Here is a 24,316-nt window from a genome sequence, read left to right as displayed (position 1 = left end):
ACTGTATACTGCCGGTCCAGTGCCCACAGAACCTCCAACTCACATAGTCTGGCTTATAGGGAGTACTTGTCTCTGGACCAGACAACACATTTCCAGCCATCTCTGCCTGATTGTATCGGTGTTTCCTGCGGACTGGGCTGTCTGGAGAGTGCCAAGGATGAGCTTCTGAAACAGACTTTCCTGAAACAAATAAAACCAAACCCATATGCTGTGAGTGCAAAATCCCAGGTCCACAAGGAAGCTGTTGTTTTGTATTAAGTTAGAAAGCGCTCTGAATAAAATGGCATCAAGTTATGGCATAAAAATGACAGTATTGCAGCTTTCCTTGCAAAGCATGCACATTTGCAAAACATCAACAGTGTTTCAAAGGTAATGAGATGAGAGCCATGCAGTTATGGGACGTTTTGTTTTCTTCTGGAAAATGCTTGAATGCAGGTATGAGTATTCAAAAAATAAAAGGCTGCACTGTGGTTTTGGAAAGTTTGCATCCAACAATACTAGCACACATCTGCAAAACATTTTGGCAGAGGCATGTATAGACGGGTCCTGATTTGGAGAACATTTGTTCTGGATTTAACAGACAGGACACACACGGTTCTGTCATGAAGAAAACACAAAATACTTGCAGAGTTGGAACTACTGCCTTCAGTGATTATGCAATCAAACTCAGAAACAACCCAAAAAGTGATACTGCCCAGAGCAAACCACCAAGAAAGTACCAAAAGACTTTGGGTCAGTTGTATGAAATGCACGTTAACCACCTTGGCATTTACCAGGCAAAATCTAAATGGTGTGTTCTTGACTGCTTTCTAATGTACATGTGAGTACTGCAGCGTAAGAACACCATGACAGGATGAGACATGGTGTCCACACAAGGCAGGAAGTCAGACATTACGTATGAGAGAGGTTGAGGAATATAGCGTGCAGCACAGGGAGATTGCCATGTTCAGACACATGCATTAGCAGGTGCCTACCAGAAGATGCTTTCAAAGTTTTTGTGGTCATTTTAAGATATGCCTCAGGATTTTCAGTGATTTCTACATCTGAAAAAAGAATAATGTCATTTTCCTCACTGTTCAATGTTTTCCAGCTATTAAAAACAACTGCAACAACGAGGGACAGCAAAGACAAATAACAAAATATGGTCTTGGTACTGTTTTCAACCAACATTCTTAAAAAGGTTTCTAAACCACTTATGTTTCTGAAAATACAAGCTTGGCTATACCATTCCCTTCATCAAGACATCTAAGAGATGAGACTCCTCACCTCTATTACTAGTATTTGAAAACCAACCAAGCACAGTGGGAGCAAGTCCTCAGTCCCCCTCCCTTTCCACACAGGGCCATCCTGCAGTTGTCCATGTCAAAACAGTTGACAATTGGTTCTTACCTGACAGAGCACTGTAGTATGTTGCTTCTTCTTCATCTTCATGAGAGGAGGAACCTCCTACATCACCTGTGTGATCCCACTCGAGAGGGATGGAGTCAACACTGACAGGGGTTTCACAGCCTGATCTTTCATGACCTTGAGTAGGAGGCACAAGATGGCAAAGGGACTGTGTTGAAGAGGGCCCCTCACTGATTGTTTTCTTATGCCAGAGATCATTCTGGATTTCTCTGGAGTCTTCTGGATCTGTTTCATTTTCAGAGGTCTCTTTTTCATCGTCCAGTCCCTAAGAATAAATAAACATTATTGCCTGTTAATAACACATTAGATCACCACTGTTTAATGAGCTAATGACTGAGTCACACAGTACTGCTAGGATTGTTTTGCAGCCAGCTGTAGTAATTGAAGAACATGTGTCTAAAATTACAAGCATAACTTCTGCCTCCTCCCTCTTGCCAAATCCTCATATATGCAGCTACCTTCCCTCCTCTCTTTCAATACACTCAACTACAACATCTCTCTCTAGTTTAGAAGGAGGGGTACCCAGCTCCAAACAGACCGCACAGGCCAGCAATGAAATGATGCACAGGCACAGGTGAACAGCTACATGCAGATGTTGGCTTTCTAAGAGATATTCTTTCTTTCTGAGCCAGAGGAAGCTGCTAATCATCTAAATGTTCCCAGTGAAAAGTGAAGAGCATGCTGTTATCCACTCAGGGTTCTCAAAAGAATGCAGACAAGATGGAGCCTCTCTAACAAATCCATAAAAAGATATTCTAAGCACATTATTGAAATTAAAGAAAAAGAAAGTGGCATTAAAAACACCAAAAAAGCTTTTGATGCCCTCAAAACACTACTATCTAAGTATTAGTCCCGGGAATTGCTTCCATGCTATTACCCAGGCTCTGCAAACAGAATACCAACAGGAGAGGTGTAAGAAGACAAGACTGGCAACAATGATTTAGCAAAATTGGCACAAGTACTATGGAACTCCTGAGCCCTTTGAGCTCAAGCTACTCAATCAAGCAGCTAGGAATAAGCAACGAGGATTGCAGTTCAAACACCAAAATCTTGCCAAAGCATCAATACAACTGTAGCTTCTTACCGGATGCCTTGAAGTCAGTCTTTGATGGAATCGGGCAACTCGCCCAAACACCTCCTGACAGTATCGATGAAGTTCTTCCAATTCATCTTCAATCAGTGTAGCATCCAAAGGCTCACTCTTCTGAATCAACTGTTCCCCAAAAACAATTAGCTGATCAATCTTATTGGTGTTTAGTGTTATTTCCTGCTGGAAACCCTGTTTGGAATACACAAGAAAAATAATTACTTCTGCGATGTCACTTTCTAGCCTGTTTGCCCTTCTTTTCTGGATCACTGCAGCATAAGAAAAGCAGCAACTGACATTGCTGTCCAGTTTCATTTTGTAAATATCTTTTTCTCAAGAGGTTAAGAGATTTGCTTTATTAGCAGGATTACAATTCCAAGCAAAGTGGCATTTTCTACCCATGTGTACACAAATATGAGTGCAGTGTCCTGAGCCTGCAGGGGATCATGATATGAGAGTTCAGCTAATCAGTTTGTTTCTGTGGGGCACACACAGCCTTTTTCTCAGTAGCAAAAAGGTTTATTTGGCTGCTTGGGCCTCCAGCTTGCATACCAGTAAATATAAATCCAAAAGAATTTACAGTGTGGGGAGAAGAAAGAAACAAGCATATGAGAAGTAGCAAAGAACTAGTGTGTTCTTTAGAATCACTGCACATGCTTGCTGTCTTACTTCTGTTTAAAAGTCCCAGCTGAAAAAGGAGAGAAAAAATCCTACCTTAGTGACAATTAAAAAATAAAAAATCCTCCCCAGAATAAAAATCACCCGAGTTTAGGAATGTAGCTTTTATTGATAAGCTGCATGTGCTCCTTTCTAGGACAGATACCACCATCACTGACGCTTGGTGTTACGAGAATATGGCAGGATAGAACTGAGCTTGAACACTAAATCTGAACTTAAATACTGTACGGTTTAGTCTTGATACAGTGGATAAGTTTTAACAATTTACTGGTGTCTTAAAACAAATATAGCCCTACAGAGATGTGCTGGCTGTTGTGCAGCTCCGCAGAAGGGATGATTCTCTCAAGAGCGGGCAAGTCCAACAGGATCGGTTGGACTCCGCTACACAACTCGCGAGAGCTCCTTTGCGAGGATACCTACGTTTAACTGGTGCATTTTGTCATCGAAGTTACTTTTTGAGAAGTGCTCCACGTTTGTCAGCTGGAGGTCCATTTCTGTGAGCCAAACCAGGATGCTTTCCCTCGTCCCCTCAAACTCATCTCTCTGAGTGGTGAAGTGCTGAATAGGAAGAAAGGAATCCATGTTATAAGACCTCAGCTACTAAAAAAGATGGTCATGGGAGCCCTCTTGTTTCAAAGCTACTGTTCATCTTAAAGGCACCTACAAGGCACAAATGGCAGCATGCCCTGTATAAAAACTGTCTCCCTCCTTTAGTGATGCTGGAACAAAGCGTCCTATGTTAGTGTGGGAGAGGGAACAAAATTCAGCAGTGCAAGATGCTTCTACAGCATTATATTCTTGTTTCCGCACTGTGTACCTTCTCCTGCATTGTTATACCAGTCTAAAAGTTATCTGACCTCAGGTTTAACATCAAAGTTATTCTAAACCTGCTAGAAAGCCAGATGAAGGAATCAAGCCCCACCTCTCCTTAATGAAAACTGTGATATTAAAATCAGTAAAACAATGGAGAAGGTGGATCATAGATGACTATGTAACTATTGTATCATTTAGTGTGGAGCTCACTCTGCTGCCACCTCCAACAGAAGCTGCTAACAAACATGCAGCCTGCAGTGCCCGTGATCCTGTGGATTTACTGTTCAGGAAGGGGATCATGTAACATCCTAAAGACAACACCTCCGAACTGCACACATCAAACCCCATCAGTGTTCCCACAGCCTCATCCACTGATTTTTGGGATCTAATAGTTTTCCCTATCAATTGCTGCTTTCTGTTTTTCAAAATCAAGTAGTAACAAGTCTCCCCCAGGGCACAGCACAGAGTATCTGCCCAGAGATCGCTTAAACAAGCAGGACACTTCTCTGAAGTCTTGAAAAGGCATTCTTCTACAAGATTCCTCCATCAGGCAGAGAGCACAGCAAGAGCTACCTCTCCCTCATGTCTCCATGTTTAAAGCCCTATAGGTGAATCATAATGTGGCATAAACCAGAGCTGTGCTGTAAACTCCAAATTATATTTGCACTGGTGCCTTTTGGCCTCTCTGCCTCTTATTTATGGCAAGGTGCAAAGGCATGAACGCATCCACCCATGATAAGACTAGCTAAGAGTGGGAAAGGAGCAGTAAGGCCTGCAACACACCTTCCAAAATTTGCACCTGTTCTTCCCTTATCCTTCAACTACCAAGAATCCATTTACCAAGGACATGTTTATGCCATATACTTGGTGACCTTTCCAGAGCTGCTCTTGTACACTGGTAATTCAAGACAAAAACTAATGGAAGACAGTGGCTCCAGTATGTGTTTTACCCTTGGCTAATTCCTACAGACACTTGCAAACAATCTTCACTCTCTCATCCCACTGTGCAATTACCTTGAGTCTCCTGAGAATGGCAGCAACTCGTTTCTGGAGGTTATCCCAGCGCTGGTTGCCTTCATGTACCATCTGCTTCAACTTGCTGGCTGAGTCAGTGCGGTTCTCGCGGGCAAGGCGCCTGTACTGCTTATTGATCAGCTCCAGCTGAGTGAGGCGTTCATGAATTTGCCGTTGGAATGCCTGCAAGACACATCCAGGAACTCAGTTCCCTTGCTCAAAAGAGAAAGGATCTGGGTGATACTATGCATCAAGCGAGAAATTGATGTCCTGATCTCAAAAGCAGACCTTCCAACTGCAAAATTAAATCCAGAGGACTCATTTTAAATCATCTGCTCAGACTTAGCTCATTACAAAAAGGAAGGAGAAAAAAAAAATCAACCACGAAGGTTTCAAGCCTACAGAAAGTAAATCTAACTTGCAAGCAGGATCTTGTCAGGTTAGAGCATTGGATTCTCCACATTAAAAAGAATTCTGGGAAGAAATAAATCAGCTAGATACCTGGCAGCCACACACTAGCCAAATTATTTCTGCTGTCTACACTATCAGTACTGCCAAACTGGTGTTTTTCAGTGATGTGAGCATTTCACACAGACAGTGAGTATTTAGCAGTCTGACCACTCAAGCCTGCTGCTGAGCATATAAAAAGTTAAAAAAATTCACCTCAAATTTCTTCAGCTCCTCCTTTGCATGTGTGTACAGCACCCCTGAAGAATTAGGCTCAGCTGCTACCCTTTCACATGCTTTTAGCCAATCTTCAAAGCGAGAATAGTCTTCCAAAAACCTCTGCCACAGGCGCCAGGTTTCCTCAATTCTGAGGGGGAGATGCAAGAATGAAAAGCTTTTATCACAAGCTGACTATTCATTTTGGATTTCTTTTTTTCTTTTTCAAAATTCAGCCTGTGGCAACAGCTACAGAAGGGTAAGGAAAGGAGTCTTACTTCATTCGCCTTTCCATAGACATGGCGCAAATATTTCTCCACCGTCTGTCCAAACTCCTGGTAGTCTGCTGGATGGAGTCACACTCTGTCTCATTGGCACATGCATCTGAGTCGTGTAGCAGGACTTCACAGATATTAAACACGGATTCCACCCCTGCAGTGTGCTGCTCTATGTCTCGTTGCAGATCCTGCCATTGGCAAAAGAATAGCTTGAGTAAGAAAGGCAACACACTCAGCTGGACTTCAAACATACCCTTTCAAATTGCTGCAAAGGATGGAGAAAGAGCAATTTGTGTGTCAGGAAAAGCTTATTAAGCTTTAGAAAACAGACTTGCAGGATGAGCTGTGCAGATGACTGGCTGACAGGTCGGGACAGAAGGGACTGTCCAGCTTTGGCTTCTCAGTGAAAGCTCTATCTTCTCATTAACAATCTAGACAATTTTGGATGTTTATTCAAAGTCCAAACCTGAACACACACCATGAACACACACTTAGTAATTTTGATAGCACAAGATGACAGTGTCTTGTATCAGTTTATGACACTGTAAGACTTGACAGGAACCTGTAGTACAGTCCATGTACTTTTGTGACTATGTGATCTTGAAGCACGGCATGCCGGCAGCTGGCATTACACTACTTATTCATTCTTCTAGAGCTCCTGTTTTAACAGACTATTTTATAGGGTCTAGCAGAACTCTACAGGTTTCTTCTCCAGAGCCTGCATCTCCATCACAGTCTGGCCCTTCATCCAATACCTATTAGCTTCTCCTAAAGTCAATGAAATTACAATGTCCACTACATTTTCACTTTTTTCAACCATTTTTTTTCCTTCTTACTGAAGGATGTGGAAACTTTTGCTTGAATAACACTAGAACTACAAACACAAATGAGTCCTTTACTGACAACAGTGAACAGGAACTCCTATTAAATGGTATTACTGATCTCAGTGAACAGATGAACTGGTTTTGATCTAAACTTACAAACCCAAAACAAAACCTGCAAAACACACAAAACAGACAGAGCTTATCCCTGCTCATTGCAGAGGATTTGGACAGAATGACCATCAAGGGTACTTTCCAAGTCAATGCATTCTATAATGCTATGGAATACAGAAGCAATTAAAGGAAAATCTTCCCAGAAGTCTACAAGCTGCAAGGGGCTGCATATCACCCAGTTGCAGTCTTCAGAAGTGTTACATGGGTACCTGTAAGATGGACTGAGTCATAGGGTGCTTGGTTGCATGGTTTAGTTGGTTGGATGGTGCTGGATGACAGGTTGGACATGATGATCTTGAAGGTCTCTATTCTATTCTATTCTACTCTACTCTTCTCTACTCTACTCTATAAGTGGTCCAAATTTGGCTTGTGGGATTTGTGGCAATGTACAGCTTTAAGGAATGCAGAAGCCAAAATCTTTGCATAGATGAGAGACTGCCAGAAGCAGACCCAACATAATTTTTCACTACTTAATAAGGATTCACAGCTGTTTTCTGAGCAAGAGGCAGCAGTTTCTCTTCAACACTGGCTCTACCTCTGAGAGTATGCTCTACTCCACTACTGGTACCTGGAAAGACTCTTCTGAAGTCAATAAATTAGATTGGATTTACAGCTGCATTAGTGAAAATGAGAATTTGTACCACAGATTAAAAATGAACTCTGCTTGCACTATGGTAATGATGCTGGCATGATCTCATTATGCTCATGGAATAACCCTGTGCAGAATCCTTGCTGTTTTCCAAGCTGTTACTGCAAACAACCTGACTGTATTACAGTGAGCCAAAGGCCACAAACTAATTAGCAAGGCCAGGTACATGCATCGAGCCCTAGAAAGTTTTTTTCCCTTAAATTTGGCATAGCATTGCCCAGAGAGATTATACAGACTACATGCCACCAGACTTCTGCAATAATGAAACAGCTTTGAATCTTAAAATTAGTATTTTCTGGTTTAATCTTTATCCTGTAATTGAACAAGCATGCCACAAAACATCTCTGTGGATGCATGTCATTATTCAAGATTGAACAGGTAAAGCTTCTCCAGTCAAGGATGTCAAATGAAAGAAGCCTGTAGGGTGAATTTCTCACCGTCACTCTGCTCTTGCTGAAATAATTCTTCTGATAAAATCAGAAAGGATCTTTTTGAATTGTGCATTCAGATAAAGGATTTCCCCCCACTGTTGTGGTCTTTTTTAGTCCAAAATGTTTCCTCAGAATCGGCCTGATAAGGGATTACAGTTTTAGGAGTCTAGAGATGCCCAGAGGTCTGTGTTTGAAACAATCCAAGCAACAAAGCAGTAAGTAGCTCTGTGCAGCAAATGACAGTTCTTAGAGCAAGCTGAATCTTGAATGTTGATAATAAAAATTAATTAGGACACAATTCCTCTGTGTTCCATGTTCTGCTCTGCCTGGTAATTCATTACAGCCTTTGAAAATGCAGAAGGTTTGGATGAGGAGTAAAGACTTCCTAAAACATTATAGTACCATTCACAATGCAGATGAAACCATTAGAGGCACTAAGCTAAGGCTTCTGGTGTTTCAACAGCTCCTGAAGTGGAGTTAATGGAAGCCATCTCCACTCCTGTAGCAGAGGATCCGGCCCTTCCCGTGTTGTCTGGGACCTGAATGAATGGAGAGCTATATCAACCAAAACACAGCCCTCGGCAGGTCTGAATCACTCAGGGTCCTTACCTTAGACATGAAAGCAGCAGCCAGAGAAAGAGAAGATGGACAGGATAGGAAGAACATCCATTGGTTTTCTTTAAGGCAGACGCCAGAAAGGTTAAATGCTTGACAGCTTTAGTCTTAATCCTCAGTTCTAGGGAAATTCTTGTTTACCATAAAGGCCAGATGGCAGCTGTGGTAATTCTCAGCCTTTCCAGGGAAGCATTTTGAACCTGGGCAGACTTATAACACAGTCCACCACCACATCTGTAGCTCCAAGAAATTCCTTTTCCTTCCCTGGCTGCTGGGGAGAAAAATTTACTCCAGCACTATCCAACTCATATCACTCTTCCACTTGGCTGGGGTAGTTGACATATTCAGCTGTGCCCAATGCTTGCACTTTAGCAAAAGTCCTAAAGATCCCCCTGGTAAGCCACTGTCTAGCATAAATACCTACACACACTCAACCAGCACCCAACAGTGCTAGGTTGATTCACATGCCTCAGTAGAATTCATGTGCCATCTCACCCAACCCTGAGGGGATCAGGCCTCAGTCAAGGGTGTGTTTGCACAAGTTCACCCTCCAAAGCTCAAATAGCCCTCTCTGCCAAACTTGTTGTGCTGTCGGCAGGGAGGAGAAGAGAAATGAACTAGTGAAGGCAATACATCAAATCACAGAACTTAATTCTGTCACAGCCAGTTTGCAGGAGACCTGGCATTCTTTATTTCTGTCTTGACTGCTACGGCTGATCCTCAGGAATACCAGACTCTGGAGGCAAGAGAGCAAGTCTGGAGCAAGATGTCCCTTGGTCAAGGAAGTCTGGGTTAGAAATAATTGAGGCAAACTAGGGACCCATAAATCCACAGGCACCAGTGGAATGCGTACACAAGTGCTGAGGGAGATGGTACATGTTATTGATAAGACACTCTCCATCACCTTTGAAAGCTCAGGGAGAACAGGAGAGGTACCTAAGGACTGGAGGAAAGCCAATGTCACTCCAGACTTCAAAAAGGGCAAGGAGGAAACTACAGGCCAGTCAGACTCACCTCCATCCATGAAAAGGTGATGGAATAGCTTATTCTGGAGATCATCTCTGATTGTAGAGGAAAAGAAGGTTATCAGAAGTGGTCAGCTTGGATTCACCAAGGGAAAATAGTGCTTGACCAATCTGATAGCCTTCTATGATGGCATGACTAGCTGGCTAGTGAGAGGAGAGCAGTGGATGTTGTCTATCTTGACTTCAGCAAGGCTTTTGACACTGCTTCCCATAACATCCTTACGAGTAAGCTTAGGAAGTGTGGGTTAGATAAGTGGACAATGAGGTGGATTGAGAATAGGCTGGATGACAGAGCACAGAGGGTTGTGATCAACAGCACAGTTTAGTTGGAGGCCTGCATCTAGCAATGCTCCCCAGGGGCCAGTCCTGAGTCCAGTCTTGTTCCACACATTGTCCATGATGTGATGAAGGGATGGAGTGTACCCTCAAGCAAGTTTGCTGACACAAAACTGGGAGGAGTGGCTGATACACCAGAAGACTGTGCTGCCATTCAGCAAGACTTGGACAGGCTGGAGAGTTGGGTGCACAGGACCTTAATGAAATTGAATGAAGGTAAATATCGAATCCTGAACCTAGGGAGGAATAACCTCATGTATCAGTATAGTTAGGGGTTGATCTGCTGGAAAGCACAGCTCCATGGAGAAGGACCTTGGGGTCCTGGAGGATAATAAATTCACTATGAGCCAACAATGTGTTCTGGTGGCCAAGAAGGCAAATGGTATCCTGGGGTGCATTAAGAATAGCACAGCCAGCAAGTCAAGGGAGGCTCTCCTCCCCCTCTACTCTACTCTGACCTAGTGAGGCCACTTCTGGAGTAGTGATCCCAGTTCAGGGCCCCCCAGCTCAAGAGAGACAAGGAACTGCTGCAGAGAGACCAGTGGAGGGCCACAGAGATAATAATTAGGAGACTGGAGCATGTCTCTTATAAGGAACTGCTGACAGACCAGGGGCTGTTTAGCCTGAGAAGACAGAGAAGATCTTCTCCATGTTTAAAAATACCTAAAGGGCAGGCATCAAGAGAATGGGGCCAAACTGTTTTCAGTGGTGCCCAGAGACAGGACAAGGGGGCAATGGATATTAACTAGAACCCAGGAAGTTCCATCTGAACATGTGGGAAAATTTATTTACTGTGAGGGTGACAGCACTGGAACAGGCTGCCCAGAGAGGTTGTGGAGTCTCCTCTGGAGATATTGAAAACCCACCCAGACATGGTTCTGTGCGGTCTGCTCTAAGAGAACCTACAAGGGAGTTGGACTAGATGATCTCCAAAGGTTGCTTCCAATCCCTACCATTCTGTGATTCATGCCTTGTCAACCTAAGTCATTCCTGTGGATTTTACCCATGGTTGGTGCCCTGCTGAACCCTTATGATGTCTACTGTACTTCGCAAACTATGAAATGTAAAATTTTATTGTTAATGTTTAGCATGTTTTCCTTGGATGGAGGGGGAAAGGGAGAAGTGGAGTAAGCCAACACAATACTGGAATTAGAACAAGCAAATAAAAATTTCCCAGGTAGTGCATCTTGGCAGGAACATGCAGGAAAACAAACAGTTAGAAGGCCTTGGTAAAGAAAAGAAACAGGTGATTTCAAACCCAGAGCAGTTGTGACCAGCAGCATTTTAACTCATTTACTCTGGCTGCTGCTATTTCCCACCTGCTGTTCTGCCAGTCTCTTCTGGATTTCTTGGTCATCACAGATGTCATAAACAACAGGCTTGGAAAGCTCAGACTCAATCCGGGCCAACCAGGTGCGAAGGTTACTCATGTTTTTGTCCAATATTTGTACAAAAGCAAATGTTTCCTTCAGTTTCTTCACCCTAAGCAAACCAGGAAGAACATTTTGTTACAAAGATCTTCAATCAGTGGAAATGATGTTAGAAGAAGGTGATGACAGGCAAAGCCTTATGAAGCACCTACTGTCCCACCAAGCTGTTGCTTGTAAATCAGAGCCATGTTTCAGTGAAAACCTATCTAAATTGGCCCAGCAGGCCTCTGCTCTACAGCTGCAGGAAGGTCTTGTGTGAATGCTTTAATGAAACTGCATGAGCAGACTGATTTTTTTGTAGCCTCGTTCATCTGCTAGTGAGCTTTTCAATCAGTTCATGGACATTGGTTTAAGTAGGAGTTTGTATCATAACCTGCTGCAGCTGAGCCAAAATGGGTCTCTACGGTCTGATTTTCTTGCTGTGAATTACATTCACTGTCTTCTTCAGCAACTGACAGGCCCATCATAATCAGCAAGGTTCTGCTCTGCCAATGGAGGCAGATTTTGCCCAAATCACAGGTACAGCACCCTGAGCAAACGGGTGCAAACAGGAAAGGAGAACGCCTAAGCAACGTGCACCGTAGAACATATAACACCATGACAGTCAGAGCTCTTCTAAACAACAGACTGAGACGTGTGGAGATGTGCCACTCTCCTGGTGGGTGAAAGTGGAGGGGGGAAAAGGCAATCCTGAAGAGGGAGAATATCCAACAGCTTGAGAGTGTTGTGCACTGTACAAGCAAAAGAACCATCAAGATTGCTTACTTTTGTCTTTGTAGCACAGCCCTCAAACTGCAGACAACCTTCTCTTTCACAGCCCTCAAACTGGAGACCATCTTCTCTTTATTTCCAGCCTTTATGGCATATTCCTATGTCAAAACCCCTTATCAGCCCCTCATATTATCCAAGCAGTGTGTTTGAACATTTGAGCAACTCCATCCCCACATGTTGCAGAAATATCTGCTAAACTACCTCACTGCTCTCACATCTTTCCTTGAAATTCTAATTTCTTGTAATTCCCAACAAAAGCCCAATACTGGGGTAACACTTACAGCTTCTGACTTCAGATGGATATTGCAGCTTGCCATCTGGGCCTTGGCAGTTAATAGCAGAAAAAATAAATTATAATCTAGATCAAGATTTCCATATGATGTCCTAAAAACCTAGATCAGAAGAGGAGATGAACTGTACCAAAAAAGGGATGTATTTCTCTCCGTGAACTTCAGTGGTCTACCCTGAAGTACTATAAACACCAACACTGCTAAAGTTAAGTGACATCATCCCACCCCTATCCTGGGGAGAATTCACCTCTTAGCCAACACTGCTTTCCTGTGCTGTCCTTCTGGCTGCTTGCATCCTTCTGATGTCTAGTCCTGTCCCTGTACCTTGGAATGGATTTTTGGGCCTTGCAAGTGATTTTTTTAAAATGCAGATTTCCAAATTAAACCCTAAGTTACTGCCTGGTCTAGCAACTACCCAGATAAGCCTCAATATCTAAGGCAAGTGCAGTGCAAAATGTTAAAAGTATGCACTGTGAAAAGGTCAAAACATTTCCCATTCATTAGCCACTGTGACTGGGAACTGTCACCAGCTAAACAAAAGCAGCAGCTGGGACTGGCAGGGCAGCTTGTACTGCATGTCTCAAAATGCAAGGGATTGTTGAGGCATCAGAGACAAATATCAATGCATTTGGCAACTCTAATATTGTGCAAGCTAGGACTGAAGAGTGGGAAGGATGTAATCTCATTCAGTGCGGGCATGGATAGATGACACCAAAACAGAAGTGCCCTGACAAGGTACCTGGATGCTGGCTCTATGCAAAGGACCTGCTCCACCTTGTAAGAAAAACAAGGAGTTTCCTGGCTCACCATCCTGCCTGCTGCCAAACTATCCCACCAAGTTTTAGAGGAGAGTGGTCCAAACTGCCTGTAATCGAGTGGATTTTAGTTGCTTGTGACAGCATATGACACAGTGACAGAAGATACACAGGACAGCTAATCCACAATGAATATGCCACTCTGACCTTATTAGCAACCTTAAGGTAATCAAAAAGGTACACCAGTTAAGCTCTTGATTTAAGGTAAAACACTTACAGAGGAAATGTACGAATGATCCTGCTTGAGTTGTTTGTTCAGTCTGCTTGGTTATTGTGAACATGAAGAGTAAGGGCAACAAACTTGGGGTCTCACATGGATTAGCATCATGAGAAGCACCTTCCTCTGCCTCTTGTCCCAAAAGGACCAGACAGTACTTTCAGTTGTTTTACAAGGAGGGTAAGAAGAGCACAGATCGACACTATGACTTCTGGCAAACATTTCATAACTGCACTCTCCAAAATGTAAAATCAGTCCTGTCTGGTTCATGCAACCCTGCAAAACAGCCTGATGGATTTGGCCTTTATCAGTGGTCCACCTTGTTCCCACCTTGCATTGCAAAGCCACTGATAATTGGTGTAAAGTGCAAAGCAGCTGCCTCTGTCTCTGCCTCTTTACACTGATGGTGGTTTCCACTGCTGCAGCTGATTGAGAGGAAGCCAGCAGATGTCAAAAGCATTTAGCTGCTCTCACTTTCCTTAACATGCTTCTTTCAGAGCTTTGCCAAGTTCAACCCTGTATGCAGAAAGCATCTGGCTCCAAAACAAGCAACAGCTACATCACTCTTCCTGCTCCTGGTTCTGCTTCTTTTAAGTGGTACTCAATGAACATGTTATGCTCTGATAACTGTACAGCATTTTCTTGTGCTACCGTGGGCTGGCAGCAATTTACTCAGGTATCCTAATTCTTCCTCCACCCTATCCTCTGCTTCTGTCTCACCAGTCGGTTTGGATCTAATTGGTCATGATGCTCAGCAGGGCTTGTGTTCCCCCAGGGTACGTGATCCACTAGACAGGTGACTCCCTGGAAGGATGGGACAGTGTAGGCTCTATGTTGAGCACCAAAGAGAAGAAATGCTAGAAAAGCCAGGCCTGTGAAAGAGTCTGAGACAAACATCTATGCTGTTGCATTGTTAACTCTGCATGACTTAAGGCCAGTCAGGAGGACAGCAAGGCTGGATTGCCACACTGGCCTGGATAGTATCCACTGGCAATTTGTTCTCTGCATATTCTATGTCATTTCTCCACTACTGCTTTGGAAATATTCCTCTGGTGACTTGAAGGAGATGCACATATTGGGACCATCTGATGCCACAGCTGACCTGCTGAGATCATGTCTTACAGTGCTGCTCGGTATCATCTCTGTGTCCCTGTTTCCCTTTCTCTGTCTGCATCTACCTGCTTCCCATCCTGAAACTGCATTACAGAAGAATTCATGGGTTGCAAGACATCTTTCTTCAGTCTGCATACTGAGTAACAAGTAGGTGAAAATAGCGAAGGTAGTCCAAAGCAAAGCCAAGGGATGTTAAATTACAAATAAAAGTCTCTATGACTGACAACACATTTTAAAAGCAACAATTTTAGAATACAGATTTTTTGGGCACAAACTTTCCCCCAAGAATACTATTTTGTCTTAGACATCACCACAAAATTCAAGTTACAGATATTACCGTGAATATATGGGTCTTTATATAGTGGTGTTACTAGAAGCAAATACAGGATCACTGTGGTATGGTGATCTTGCATTTCTAGCAACTGCCATTGCAGACACATCAGTGTAATTAAGTAATTGAATCTGTTAACATATTCTGGGTAGAATATGACATTTCTTCAGTCGTTTAAACACCCACAATGCTCCAAGTCATTCATCTCAAACTTGAGCTAAGCAACCAGGGAAGAACAAGAACCTAAGAGAAGTTCACATTAGTGCTGTAAATATGAAGGCAGCCTTGTCCAGATGTTCAAACTGGTTGATCTGCTCTTGTGGCAGTTAGCAGACACAGAGCTCAAGGTAAAGGGGAGAGTTCTGTGCTGAAGCAACATGTGAAATGATGAAAATTTTGAAAATTCTCATTGAGCAGCCTCAAGTTTGCAGCTGAAGTCACAGGGAACGGTCTTTTCTCTCACTACAGCTCAAAGAAAAATGTAAAAATAGACTCACTACTTTACAACAAGCACTCTCAGATACATTTCTGCACGTTGCAAGTATTGCAAATTATCTGCTCTTTGCATTAAAGAAGCCTCACGAACTCTTTTGAGGTGCAAAGAGCTGGAAAGACAGGCCTCCTGGGAGCTGGGGGTGGGTGCACAAAGAAAGTCACTAACCCTGGGGGCAAGAGCTCCCCCCTTATCTTCAGGTGACCCATCACCCCACACACAGCAAATTAACAGCAATTAAACTTCAAGTGCAGCAGAGGAAATGAGCTTCTCCTGCTTGCACGGAAGGTGGTAGAGGCTGCCACCACAGCTGATTGAACTCTTCCTCTACAAAATGTAATTCTCAAGTTATTTGGTCAAATAGGGAAAACTACCTATCCATAGTTCACTTCCCAATGAGAACTCACCTGCCACCATTCAACATAAAAAATATCCAAACCAAGAAACAGACAAGCAAGCAACCAACCAAATGCCAGAAAAATCCCCAAAAAAATATGACCACTAATCTAAAAAAAACCCCAAACCCAAACACCTCTTGCACAAGGTCCAGCTTAAAAGATACCCCGATTCAAAACAGTGTTTAGACGCATAAAATGCCTGAGATTAGCCAAACAAAGACGGTTTCTACATGTCTTAAGCTTTATACCAAAACAGAAGTGGCAGAAAAAGAACAAAAACTAGCCGATTATAACTAATAGCTGGCTGCAAAAGTGAACAGAAGGACTAACTGACTTGACTCGAGATTGGATTTGGGTCTTAATACCCTCAATGAAGTTGCCAGTATTGAACTACAAGAGAAATACATTAAGCTGGTTGAGGCTGGACCGTTTATAGACAGAATGTCTTGTAGTAACTTCCTGGGAAGCATCTAGCAGTAGAAGGCACTTCCAGGTTGACTGAAATTATCCACACAAAAGAACTGCAAAATGCCTGCCAATTGCATTGCACCAGTTGTCAAAATGCTGCGGGGGGGGGGGGGAGGGGGGGGAAAGATACAGGGAAGCTCAAAGAAAATATAAAGTAACATGCAGATTTTAGCGTCTGAAGGAATGAAGAACATCCTTATGCATATTCCTGACTCTCTTTCACAAACACAACTGTCACCAGAAAAAGCCACTAGAGCCATTTCTGTTTAACCAAGGGAGCCGGAATGGCCCTGCCAGCTGATAGGATTGTTTACAATCCGGTAAGGCAAATGAGATGCACAGCATAGAAACCTTTGTTCAGTCAGTTGCAGGGGGAGGTTAACCCTGTGAGGGCCAAACCCCGCGATCGGGAAAGGTGATGTCGAAGGCAAATTTTAGGCCTTCCTATGAAAAGCAGGGAGGTTTCTCTGCACAGCGCCCGGCCATGGCACAATGACGGAGCCCCGGTGCTGGGCTGTGCCAGCACAGCGAGCAGGGCAAGCAGCGGGTGTGCCGTAGGAGACTTTTCTCGCCATACCCTGCTGCCAGCTCCAAAAGGTTTCCACCGATCTCCACCTCGGGTGCAAAATTGCCAAAACACTGCTGAATTTAAGCGAGAGGGCGCGGAGCTCTATTCCTGTTGCTAACACACCGCGTCTCCCACTCAGCCCCTTATCCAAGGCGAATTGCAGGGAGCCACTGCTGCATCGGTGCCCTTCCCCCTCCCCGCCGTGCCAGCGATGCCTGCTCCAACAAAACCCACCCCGACCAGACCCGCGGCCGTTCACCAACATGGCACTTACGATTCGCAAGAAAAAACCATTCCTCAGCTTGCAAATCCCAAGCTGCAAGGGGACCGTCTGTACGACCACGGCAGGCATGGAAGAGGAAACCCCTCCTCCACAGATGCCCTATTTATTCGCCGCTTTAGCATCTCGCGTCGGGGGGAGGCTCGCTCGTCCTCCCCGACCCTCCGAGCTGGGGAGACTCTCTAGCTCTCCCCTGTTTTAACCTCTACGTTTTGGGTTGGTATTTTACCTGGCAAACGGCCGCATCCCTCCTCAGAACAAGCCCAAGAGAGCTTTATTCTGACAGAAGAGAATTAGCACGCCAAGAAGCGCACGGCCAGCAGCTGCGAGCGGCTGGCAACAAAAAGGTTGCACGCTGGAGGCTTCGGCAGCGAAAAAGGTAAATGAGGTGTTCATTTCTGCTGCCAAACAGGGATTGGAGCCTCAGCCCCGGATGACTTGCAGCAGAGTCAGTTTGAAGCAAACCCAAAAAAAGCCCACCAGAACACATACATCCACGCACAGGCACCACGCACACGGATCTATCCTTACTTCCCCTGTGTTCCTCTTGCTCGCCTTTCCCATTATATCCCAGGTATTTAAGGGCGAATTAAGTCTCCCACACACTAACCTGTCCCCTCCTCAACCTTCTAGTGCAGGTGGAAGGCCTCCCAGTGCAAGTAGCCTGTTTTGCTGCAGGACAAAATAGCCCCTAATCTTCATTTATGCTATCATTCGTTTGTGGAAAAACACACTGTCATGATTTCTGTGTATGACTGCCAAAGATCACGGGGTGGGAAAAAAGAGGCGGAAGTCAGAGAACCTTGGATTAAAAGGCACTCCCAACCCAGACAATCTTGGGGAAAAAAATTAAGAAGTTATGATAATCCTAGAAAAAATGCACGAAATTAATTTGAAATTAAAGGGTTTTCAGTATTCAGATGGCCTTCTATTGGCTTGCCAATCGCTCACACTCAATATATGTTAGGGTAAAAAATGCCACTGTGAGAGGGCTTCAGATGTTTGCATGAGTAAATCACACTCAGTCACCTCAGCAGTTTAGCCTGATTATGAGCTGGAGAGGATCAAAACCATGTTTGAAATACCAGGTCTAAGACAGAAAATAGGGAAAAAGCCCTCCCAGCCAGCCAGGCAGATAGTGGCAATGGCGACAGTGTACAGAACCCAGAGACTCCCTTGCACTGCCAGCTCCCCCCTGCTCCCAGCACACATTGCATAACCAAAATAAGCCCAACCATCCTGCCTGATACGATAATGAATTCTGTCACAGCTTTTGCACTGCAGAGAAGCATAATCCCTGAAGGACAGGGAGCCTGGAGAACATGGAAAGAAAGCAGGCACTAGGCGAGTGAGATTTCAGCTGTCCAGATTTTTTTGTTGTTGTTGAACCAAAATAAATACAAGAATTGAGATTTTACAATGACAAACCTGTACAATTCTGCTGAATGTGACTGTATTGTTTACACAGGGGCCTCCCTGCATTATACTTTGCTTCCCTTGCCATGCAGTACTAATCTGCAGCAATTTAAGAAGACCTTTGAACTTGGAGTGCACCCACATTGACTGTGGGCTGCCTGCCTGAAGCTGCCAGGGCAAGACTACATGCTGGCATGTGGTACCTGATGGGTCTACCCTGCCTAAGGGTAAGAAATGCTATAGAAAAATAAACAGAGACCAGTTGAGAGGTGCTATAAACCTGCTCCCTCCCCACACCTACCAAGCTGGGGGCCTACTGCAGCTATAGAGGCAGCCCAGTGACAGTGAGGAGACAGAGGGGAAGGAGAAGCACAGCGCAGGGGCTAAATGGAGCTCCCCAATAAGACCTCCATGTAACCTCTGCTTAGCACAAGGTGATATGACTGGAGAATAACTCCTTCCCATTTTACTGCAACCTGAGTGGTGTCAGGCTGTTTGGGAATTTCAGCAGTGGCATGCAGGAAATCTGCTGTAAACACTTGGAGTCTCTCAGTTCAATGTGATAAAGAAGAGGGCTGACTTTAGTTGTGGCAGTTTAAGATTCCTGGATCCTGCAATGAGGGCTGGCAGCTTGTGAACACAGGCAGTAGACCTAGCTGCCAAGGATTCACATTAAGAAGAATGAGCAGGTACATTTGGCCTTGCTAGTTTCCTTGCATTAAAGGTTACAGTCATTTGAACCCATCCTTGCTACATACACAAAAAAGTGCCTTTCTCCAAAACATAGACCAGATCCACCAAGTAAGAAAACACACTGTGCTCACAGCCAGAGCATCTGAGAAATGGCATCCCCTTTCTACAGCTTTGCAGCAGTGAGAAGAGCTGTAAGATGCTTTGAGGTACAGGAATGCAGCATTTGTTAGTGTAGAGACCAGTCTGTAGACCCAAAACTGCCAGAGACAGCCCCTGATGAAGCTGGTGGCTGTAATGAAGGCTCAAGCATTGCCCAAATGCTTTGCACAAGCCCAGGATGTGCAGACACCCTACCATGACACATGGATATCCTCCTGCACTGTGCAAACAGCCACACAGAAGGCAAACACCTCCTTGCTGGGGTGGGAAGCAAAGCATGGACTTAGTATCAGTGGTGGACAGGCCAGGAAAGTACACTGAGGAAGATGGCTGTGCTCAACATAGTCCTCTTGCCAGTTAATGCATGGCTGGGGAGTGCTCTCCAAGGCACACTGGGGATGTAAATCCCACTCCACAGGCTTTTGGCTATCTACCACCTATGTGCAGCCTGTGCACTCCTTCTCCTGCTGTTTAAGGCCTGCACTTGGGTCTATGTGTAAGCATCAGAGGTTTCTTCTGGCAGAGTGCTGCTATGAGGCAAGTGATGAGAGAACAAAAGCAAGAGATTTTCTATGTCCATTTTTACAGCCAGCACAATGCTCTCTTTCTGCCTGTTAGCATGTTTGTATTTCCCCCTCTGTCAACAGAGACTTCAGCACAAGACTTTCTCTGGTAAGAGTATCTTCTGAGCTAGACAGAAATTCACTTGTTCTCCTTTCCAGGCACACTAATGTCTTGATGGTTACTCTAACCCAAGGGAATTAACATTTTGAGACTTTTCCAAGTTTGCACCAAGCCACTCTCTGACTGCAACGCATGGAGCAAAGCTTTTGTCACCACACAAGCCAAGCACAGGCATACAATGAAAGTGTTAAGTCCTGCAAGCACAGCCATATGGCAAATCTGAGCTTGTCACCATGAACTAAGAGAATCACTTGAAGGACTAAATGGAGAGCTCACCTAATTTGCCCATCTGTCTCAGGACAGTTATTGGCTATCAGGAAGAATGCCCTATATGGATAAATGGACTTGAGACCAATCTGGTTTCATGTTGGCATCATGCAGCCATACGCTGCTCTACAGAAAACATAAAACATCACTCAAGTTTCAGGGCCAGCCATGGGGACAACAGAAGCCTGGTTATAAATCTCAATTAGACTTCTTTGTGGATACAGGTTATTTTATACCCTTCAAGCACAGAATCACAAAGTGCTTGTCTACTAGAGATACTCAGTGCCCAGAGCAGAGGATTGGCTTCCAACACACAGCTGTCCAGTGCACATTTTCTGCTCCGACGCAGTGCATGGCTCTGTAGTTTACTCACTGCCCAAGTCCTGGCCTGCCATGAAGATAGCATGAGATTTGGCCCTAGCACCTGCGACATACAGCCACTGAGGGCCAGGGAAGCAGTGCAGTGAGCTCTGGTGAACCCACAAGTGTGAATAAAGGCAGCAGCTAGCTAGAGTGCTGAAGCTGCAATACTTGTCAAAAAAGCTTCAAATGGTTGCAGACTCAGCAAGCAATAACACAGAAAATTTTCTCTTTAATTTACTTGCCACTGATCTTAAAAGCCAGGAGCAGACCTGCCACCTCATTTCACAGAGATGCTGTGAAATTGAATTCCAACAAGCCTGCCTCCTCAACACAGTCAAAATGACTCATTTCCCTCCAGGAAGCATTCAACTGCTTCCAAGGCCTTCTGGTGGTCCTGCCCTGAAGCATCTCCTCTATCTCTTTTACCTTCCCCAACAAATGAAGCAGTGTCCAATAAAAAGGGCTTCATCAGGGGCTGCTGCCCCAACAGCAGTTTGCAGCACTGCAATCTCTCTTTGCCAAGCAGAAGTGGGTGCATAGCCCCTATACTATGCCCTACAGGCTCCAGTCTCCCTGGAGCAAATTCATTCTATCCACTGAATGAAACTGGAAATCATCTGGTGATGGCAGATGTTTGAGACTGTGTGAGGATGTCTGGATTGTGATGGCTTCATGCAACAAGGTCACCATTAATTTTGCCACCACTCTGTTTTCATTGTGCTCTTTCAACACAGTTGTTTTTGCAAAAGCAAAGTAAAAAGGAAGGAGACGGTCTATCAGCACGAGGCATCACAACCCATGCTCACAGGTCATCTTGTCCCCAGCCCAAGGCTCCTTACTCTGCTACATGCCCCCATGAAGAGGCTCAACTTGTGGCACATCTGTGATAGGGAGAGTTGCTGTCTTCTCCCCCACTGTCTGAGCTTAAGAGAACCTATTGAGAAACATAGGACAAGCCTCCTCTTGAGTGCCACAATGCATACCTGTAAGTGAGGTGGAAATTTCAGTCAACTGAACCCTAATTTAGTTCCTTCAGAATTCAAATGTCAATGGCAAGCCACTACTGTAGCAGGGATCTCAAAAAGGGAAGTTGAAAGGTTGTAAACAGGGTGAAAAACCTCACAGGACCATACTCAGATACTATTGTGAGTGTCCAGCCTGGTAGTTATTTAAGACTGAGCAGCCAAGAACAGCTGAGCTGTGAGCCAAGCTCATGTGGGGTAGATTACATGAGAGAAGAGATACATTACACACACACTGCAAAACACAGCAATACACTGAACATCCGCTAGTATTAAATCCAAAACCAGTAGAGTTCACTGGGCTGTATGGTAACCTTGGACCACTGAAGGAGATGCTTAAAACCACATCTTGTCAGGCCCTTCCCATTCATTACACTAGTCCTGAGTACAGAATTGGTGGAAATCACAAGTAGAACCTGGCATGTTGCAGTCCTTTTGTAGTTAAGAACACAGGACCACTCATAAAGCCAACTCACCAGTAGCTGCAATATTCAGTTTATATATATCCAATACTGGGAGCTACGTTGATGCCCTGGGCAAATCCATATCAATGTCTCAAAGCACCACCATACACTTATCTGAAGGTCAAGATTTAAAACATGCCAGGTAGGAAAAATCTTGACTGAGAGATGTCTCTCTAAACATCCCATTAGTTCTTTAGCATATTTCCCTAAAGATGGGAAATGTGCCATGTTTATCTCAGTTTCAAAATTGTGTGTATTGTTCTCCATTAAAAAAATTGCTGCAATTGAAAAATAACATGCAGCAGAACACATACGATCATTAAAGTGCTTTAAAAGTTGCATGTCACCATGAGAACAGAAAAAGTGCTGCTATAAAAATGAAGCTTTCTTTCCTGCAACAGATCAAACACCTGTGACCGTTTGACACTGTGCCTTTAAGGACAAACAGTGCTGAGACACTGGCTAAATGTTTTCGGTACTAGAACCAAAACATTCTGATATTCTAAACGAATTTCATTGGTGGATAGACAAAATTGTGAAGCAGTTGGAATTTCCTTTTTTTTTTCCTCAGTTCAGTTCAGTTTGGGGAGTTGGGGGAGTGTGGAGTTTCAGCCTGTTCTCCCTGCCTGCTCTCTCTGCGAACTGCTGGAGTTGGCCTTCAGATAAGCAAAAACTAAGCCTGCATGGGCTTTTGACGCTTACTAACAACTCTTTTCCTTAGTAACTTGCCTTTCTTTCTCTCTAACCCCTTTTTGGGGAAAAAGGGAGGTAGGGGGGGAGAGAGGGGGTTGCAAGGAGGGGATCCCTCCCTCGGGGAGGGATTTTTGTTGTGTTATTTCTCTTTGCTGTATATTTCTGTGTATATATTGTAAATACCTGTATATATTGTGTCATATATAACCTGCTTTCCATATATGCTTGTAAATATATAGCTTTGCTCTTTCGACTGGGCTAGTTGTGGTTTCTTACTCTGTGGAGGAGGGAGAGCTAAGCCCTCTCTCAACCTACCACAAACACCTTAAGACAGCCACTGCAAGACTATCTGCAAAGTGTTAGATGTTAAGACAGCAGCTTCTGCTTAATCATTCATGGCTCATGTGTCACCGTTAATTTAGATCTCATTCCTGATTAAGATCCAGCATGCTTAGCACTGCATTGTCATGGGCATAACCACCTGCCTTATCTATCCCAAATGTTAACTAAGCAAGAGAGCTTCTGAAGGCCCAGAGAGAAGGGTTTCAGGCCCACAAAACCTTGAGAGAGACAGTTGGACCAACACTAATTTGTGTTAGCATTATTATTTCTGGATTAGTAGCACACTCAGTCAAGTGGTGAGACCAAGTCAGCATCCTTCTTCCAAGCTGTGATAGAGACTCAGTGATAATAGTAAAATGGGATAGTCTCAGTCATGCTAATACTAAAATGATCATAGTGTTCTTAACTCTGTCAAGTATAATAAATGTTTAATCCCTTACGAGGCTGTTGCCTAGAGTATGCAGGCTTTTGTTTTAATTTCAACTGATAGTACTTTTCATTTCATCATCATACAGAAGATCATGAATTAAAAAAAAAAAATCAATTTATGGTATGGTCCTTCAGCTTTTTAGGAAAGATGACTGAGGAGACAGCACTAATTTTAAGTGCAACTTCATACACTTTTGAATGTAAAAAGGATCATTATCATTATACAGATCTGACTGTCTACAGAGACAGTCCAGGAATCTATTCCCAAAGTCCATGCATTCAGAGGGTGAAAATAGAGGCCTATCTTAAAACAGAAGATCTCCTGAGGAGCCCAAATTAACTCCTACCATACTGCTTTAAAATTAAGTTGCAATTCAACACATGTAACAGAGAAATAATTTTGACTCCTCCTTTTGCATTACTCCCATGATTAAAATTAGGTATTATAGAAATTCTTACACCCTATTCTCTACCGTTAGATAAAGTAAGACATCTGATGTCTTAGTACTGCAAGAAGTCTTAACAAAACCACATTAACGTCAGTTAATTTCAATAGAATGGAAAATTAATCAGTCTGTTTCTGATGGTCCAGGACACCAGCTTCTGGCATACTTCATAT

General features: G+C 43.9%; 1 protein-coding gene across 1 annotated transcript in view; it reads right to left on the bottom strand.

Moving 5' to 3' along the window:
- Positions 1-24,316, bottom strand: part of SYNE2 (spectrin repeat containing nuclear envelope protein 2) — a 188,276-nt gene that overhangs the window by 11,704 nt on the left and 152,256 nt on the right. The window contains exons 103-111 of the mRNA XM_054161733.1: positions 11,311-11,473; positions 5,941-6,128; positions 5,663-5,813; positions 5,000-5,182; positions 3,593-3,730; positions 2,492-2,686; positions 1,390-1,672; positions 975-1,043; positions 44-180 (exon numbers count right to left, since the gene is read on the bottom strand). Of these exons, the coding sequence (XP_054017708.1) occupies positions 44-180; positions 975-1,043; positions 1,390-1,672; positions 2,492-2,686; positions 3,593-3,730; positions 5,000-5,182; positions 5,663-5,813; positions 5,941-6,128; positions 11,311-11,473 (1,507 nt within the window). The remainder of the gene's footprint in view (positions 1-43; positions 181-974; positions 1,044-1,389; positions 1,673-2,491; positions 2,687-3,592; positions 3,731-4,999; positions 5,183-5,662; positions 5,814-5,940; positions 6,129-11,310; positions 11,474-24,316) is intronic.

Source organism: Dryobates pubescens, chromosome 5, assembly GCF_014839835.1.
Source record: "Dryobates pubescens isolate bDryPub1 chromosome 5, bDryPub1.pri, whole genome shotgun sequence".
Classification (NCBI taxonomy): domain Eukaryota; kingdom Metazoa; phylum Chordata; class Aves; order Piciformes; family Picidae; genus Dryobates; species Dryobates pubescens.
This window is presented reverse-complemented; position numbering and strand designations above follow the sequence as displayed.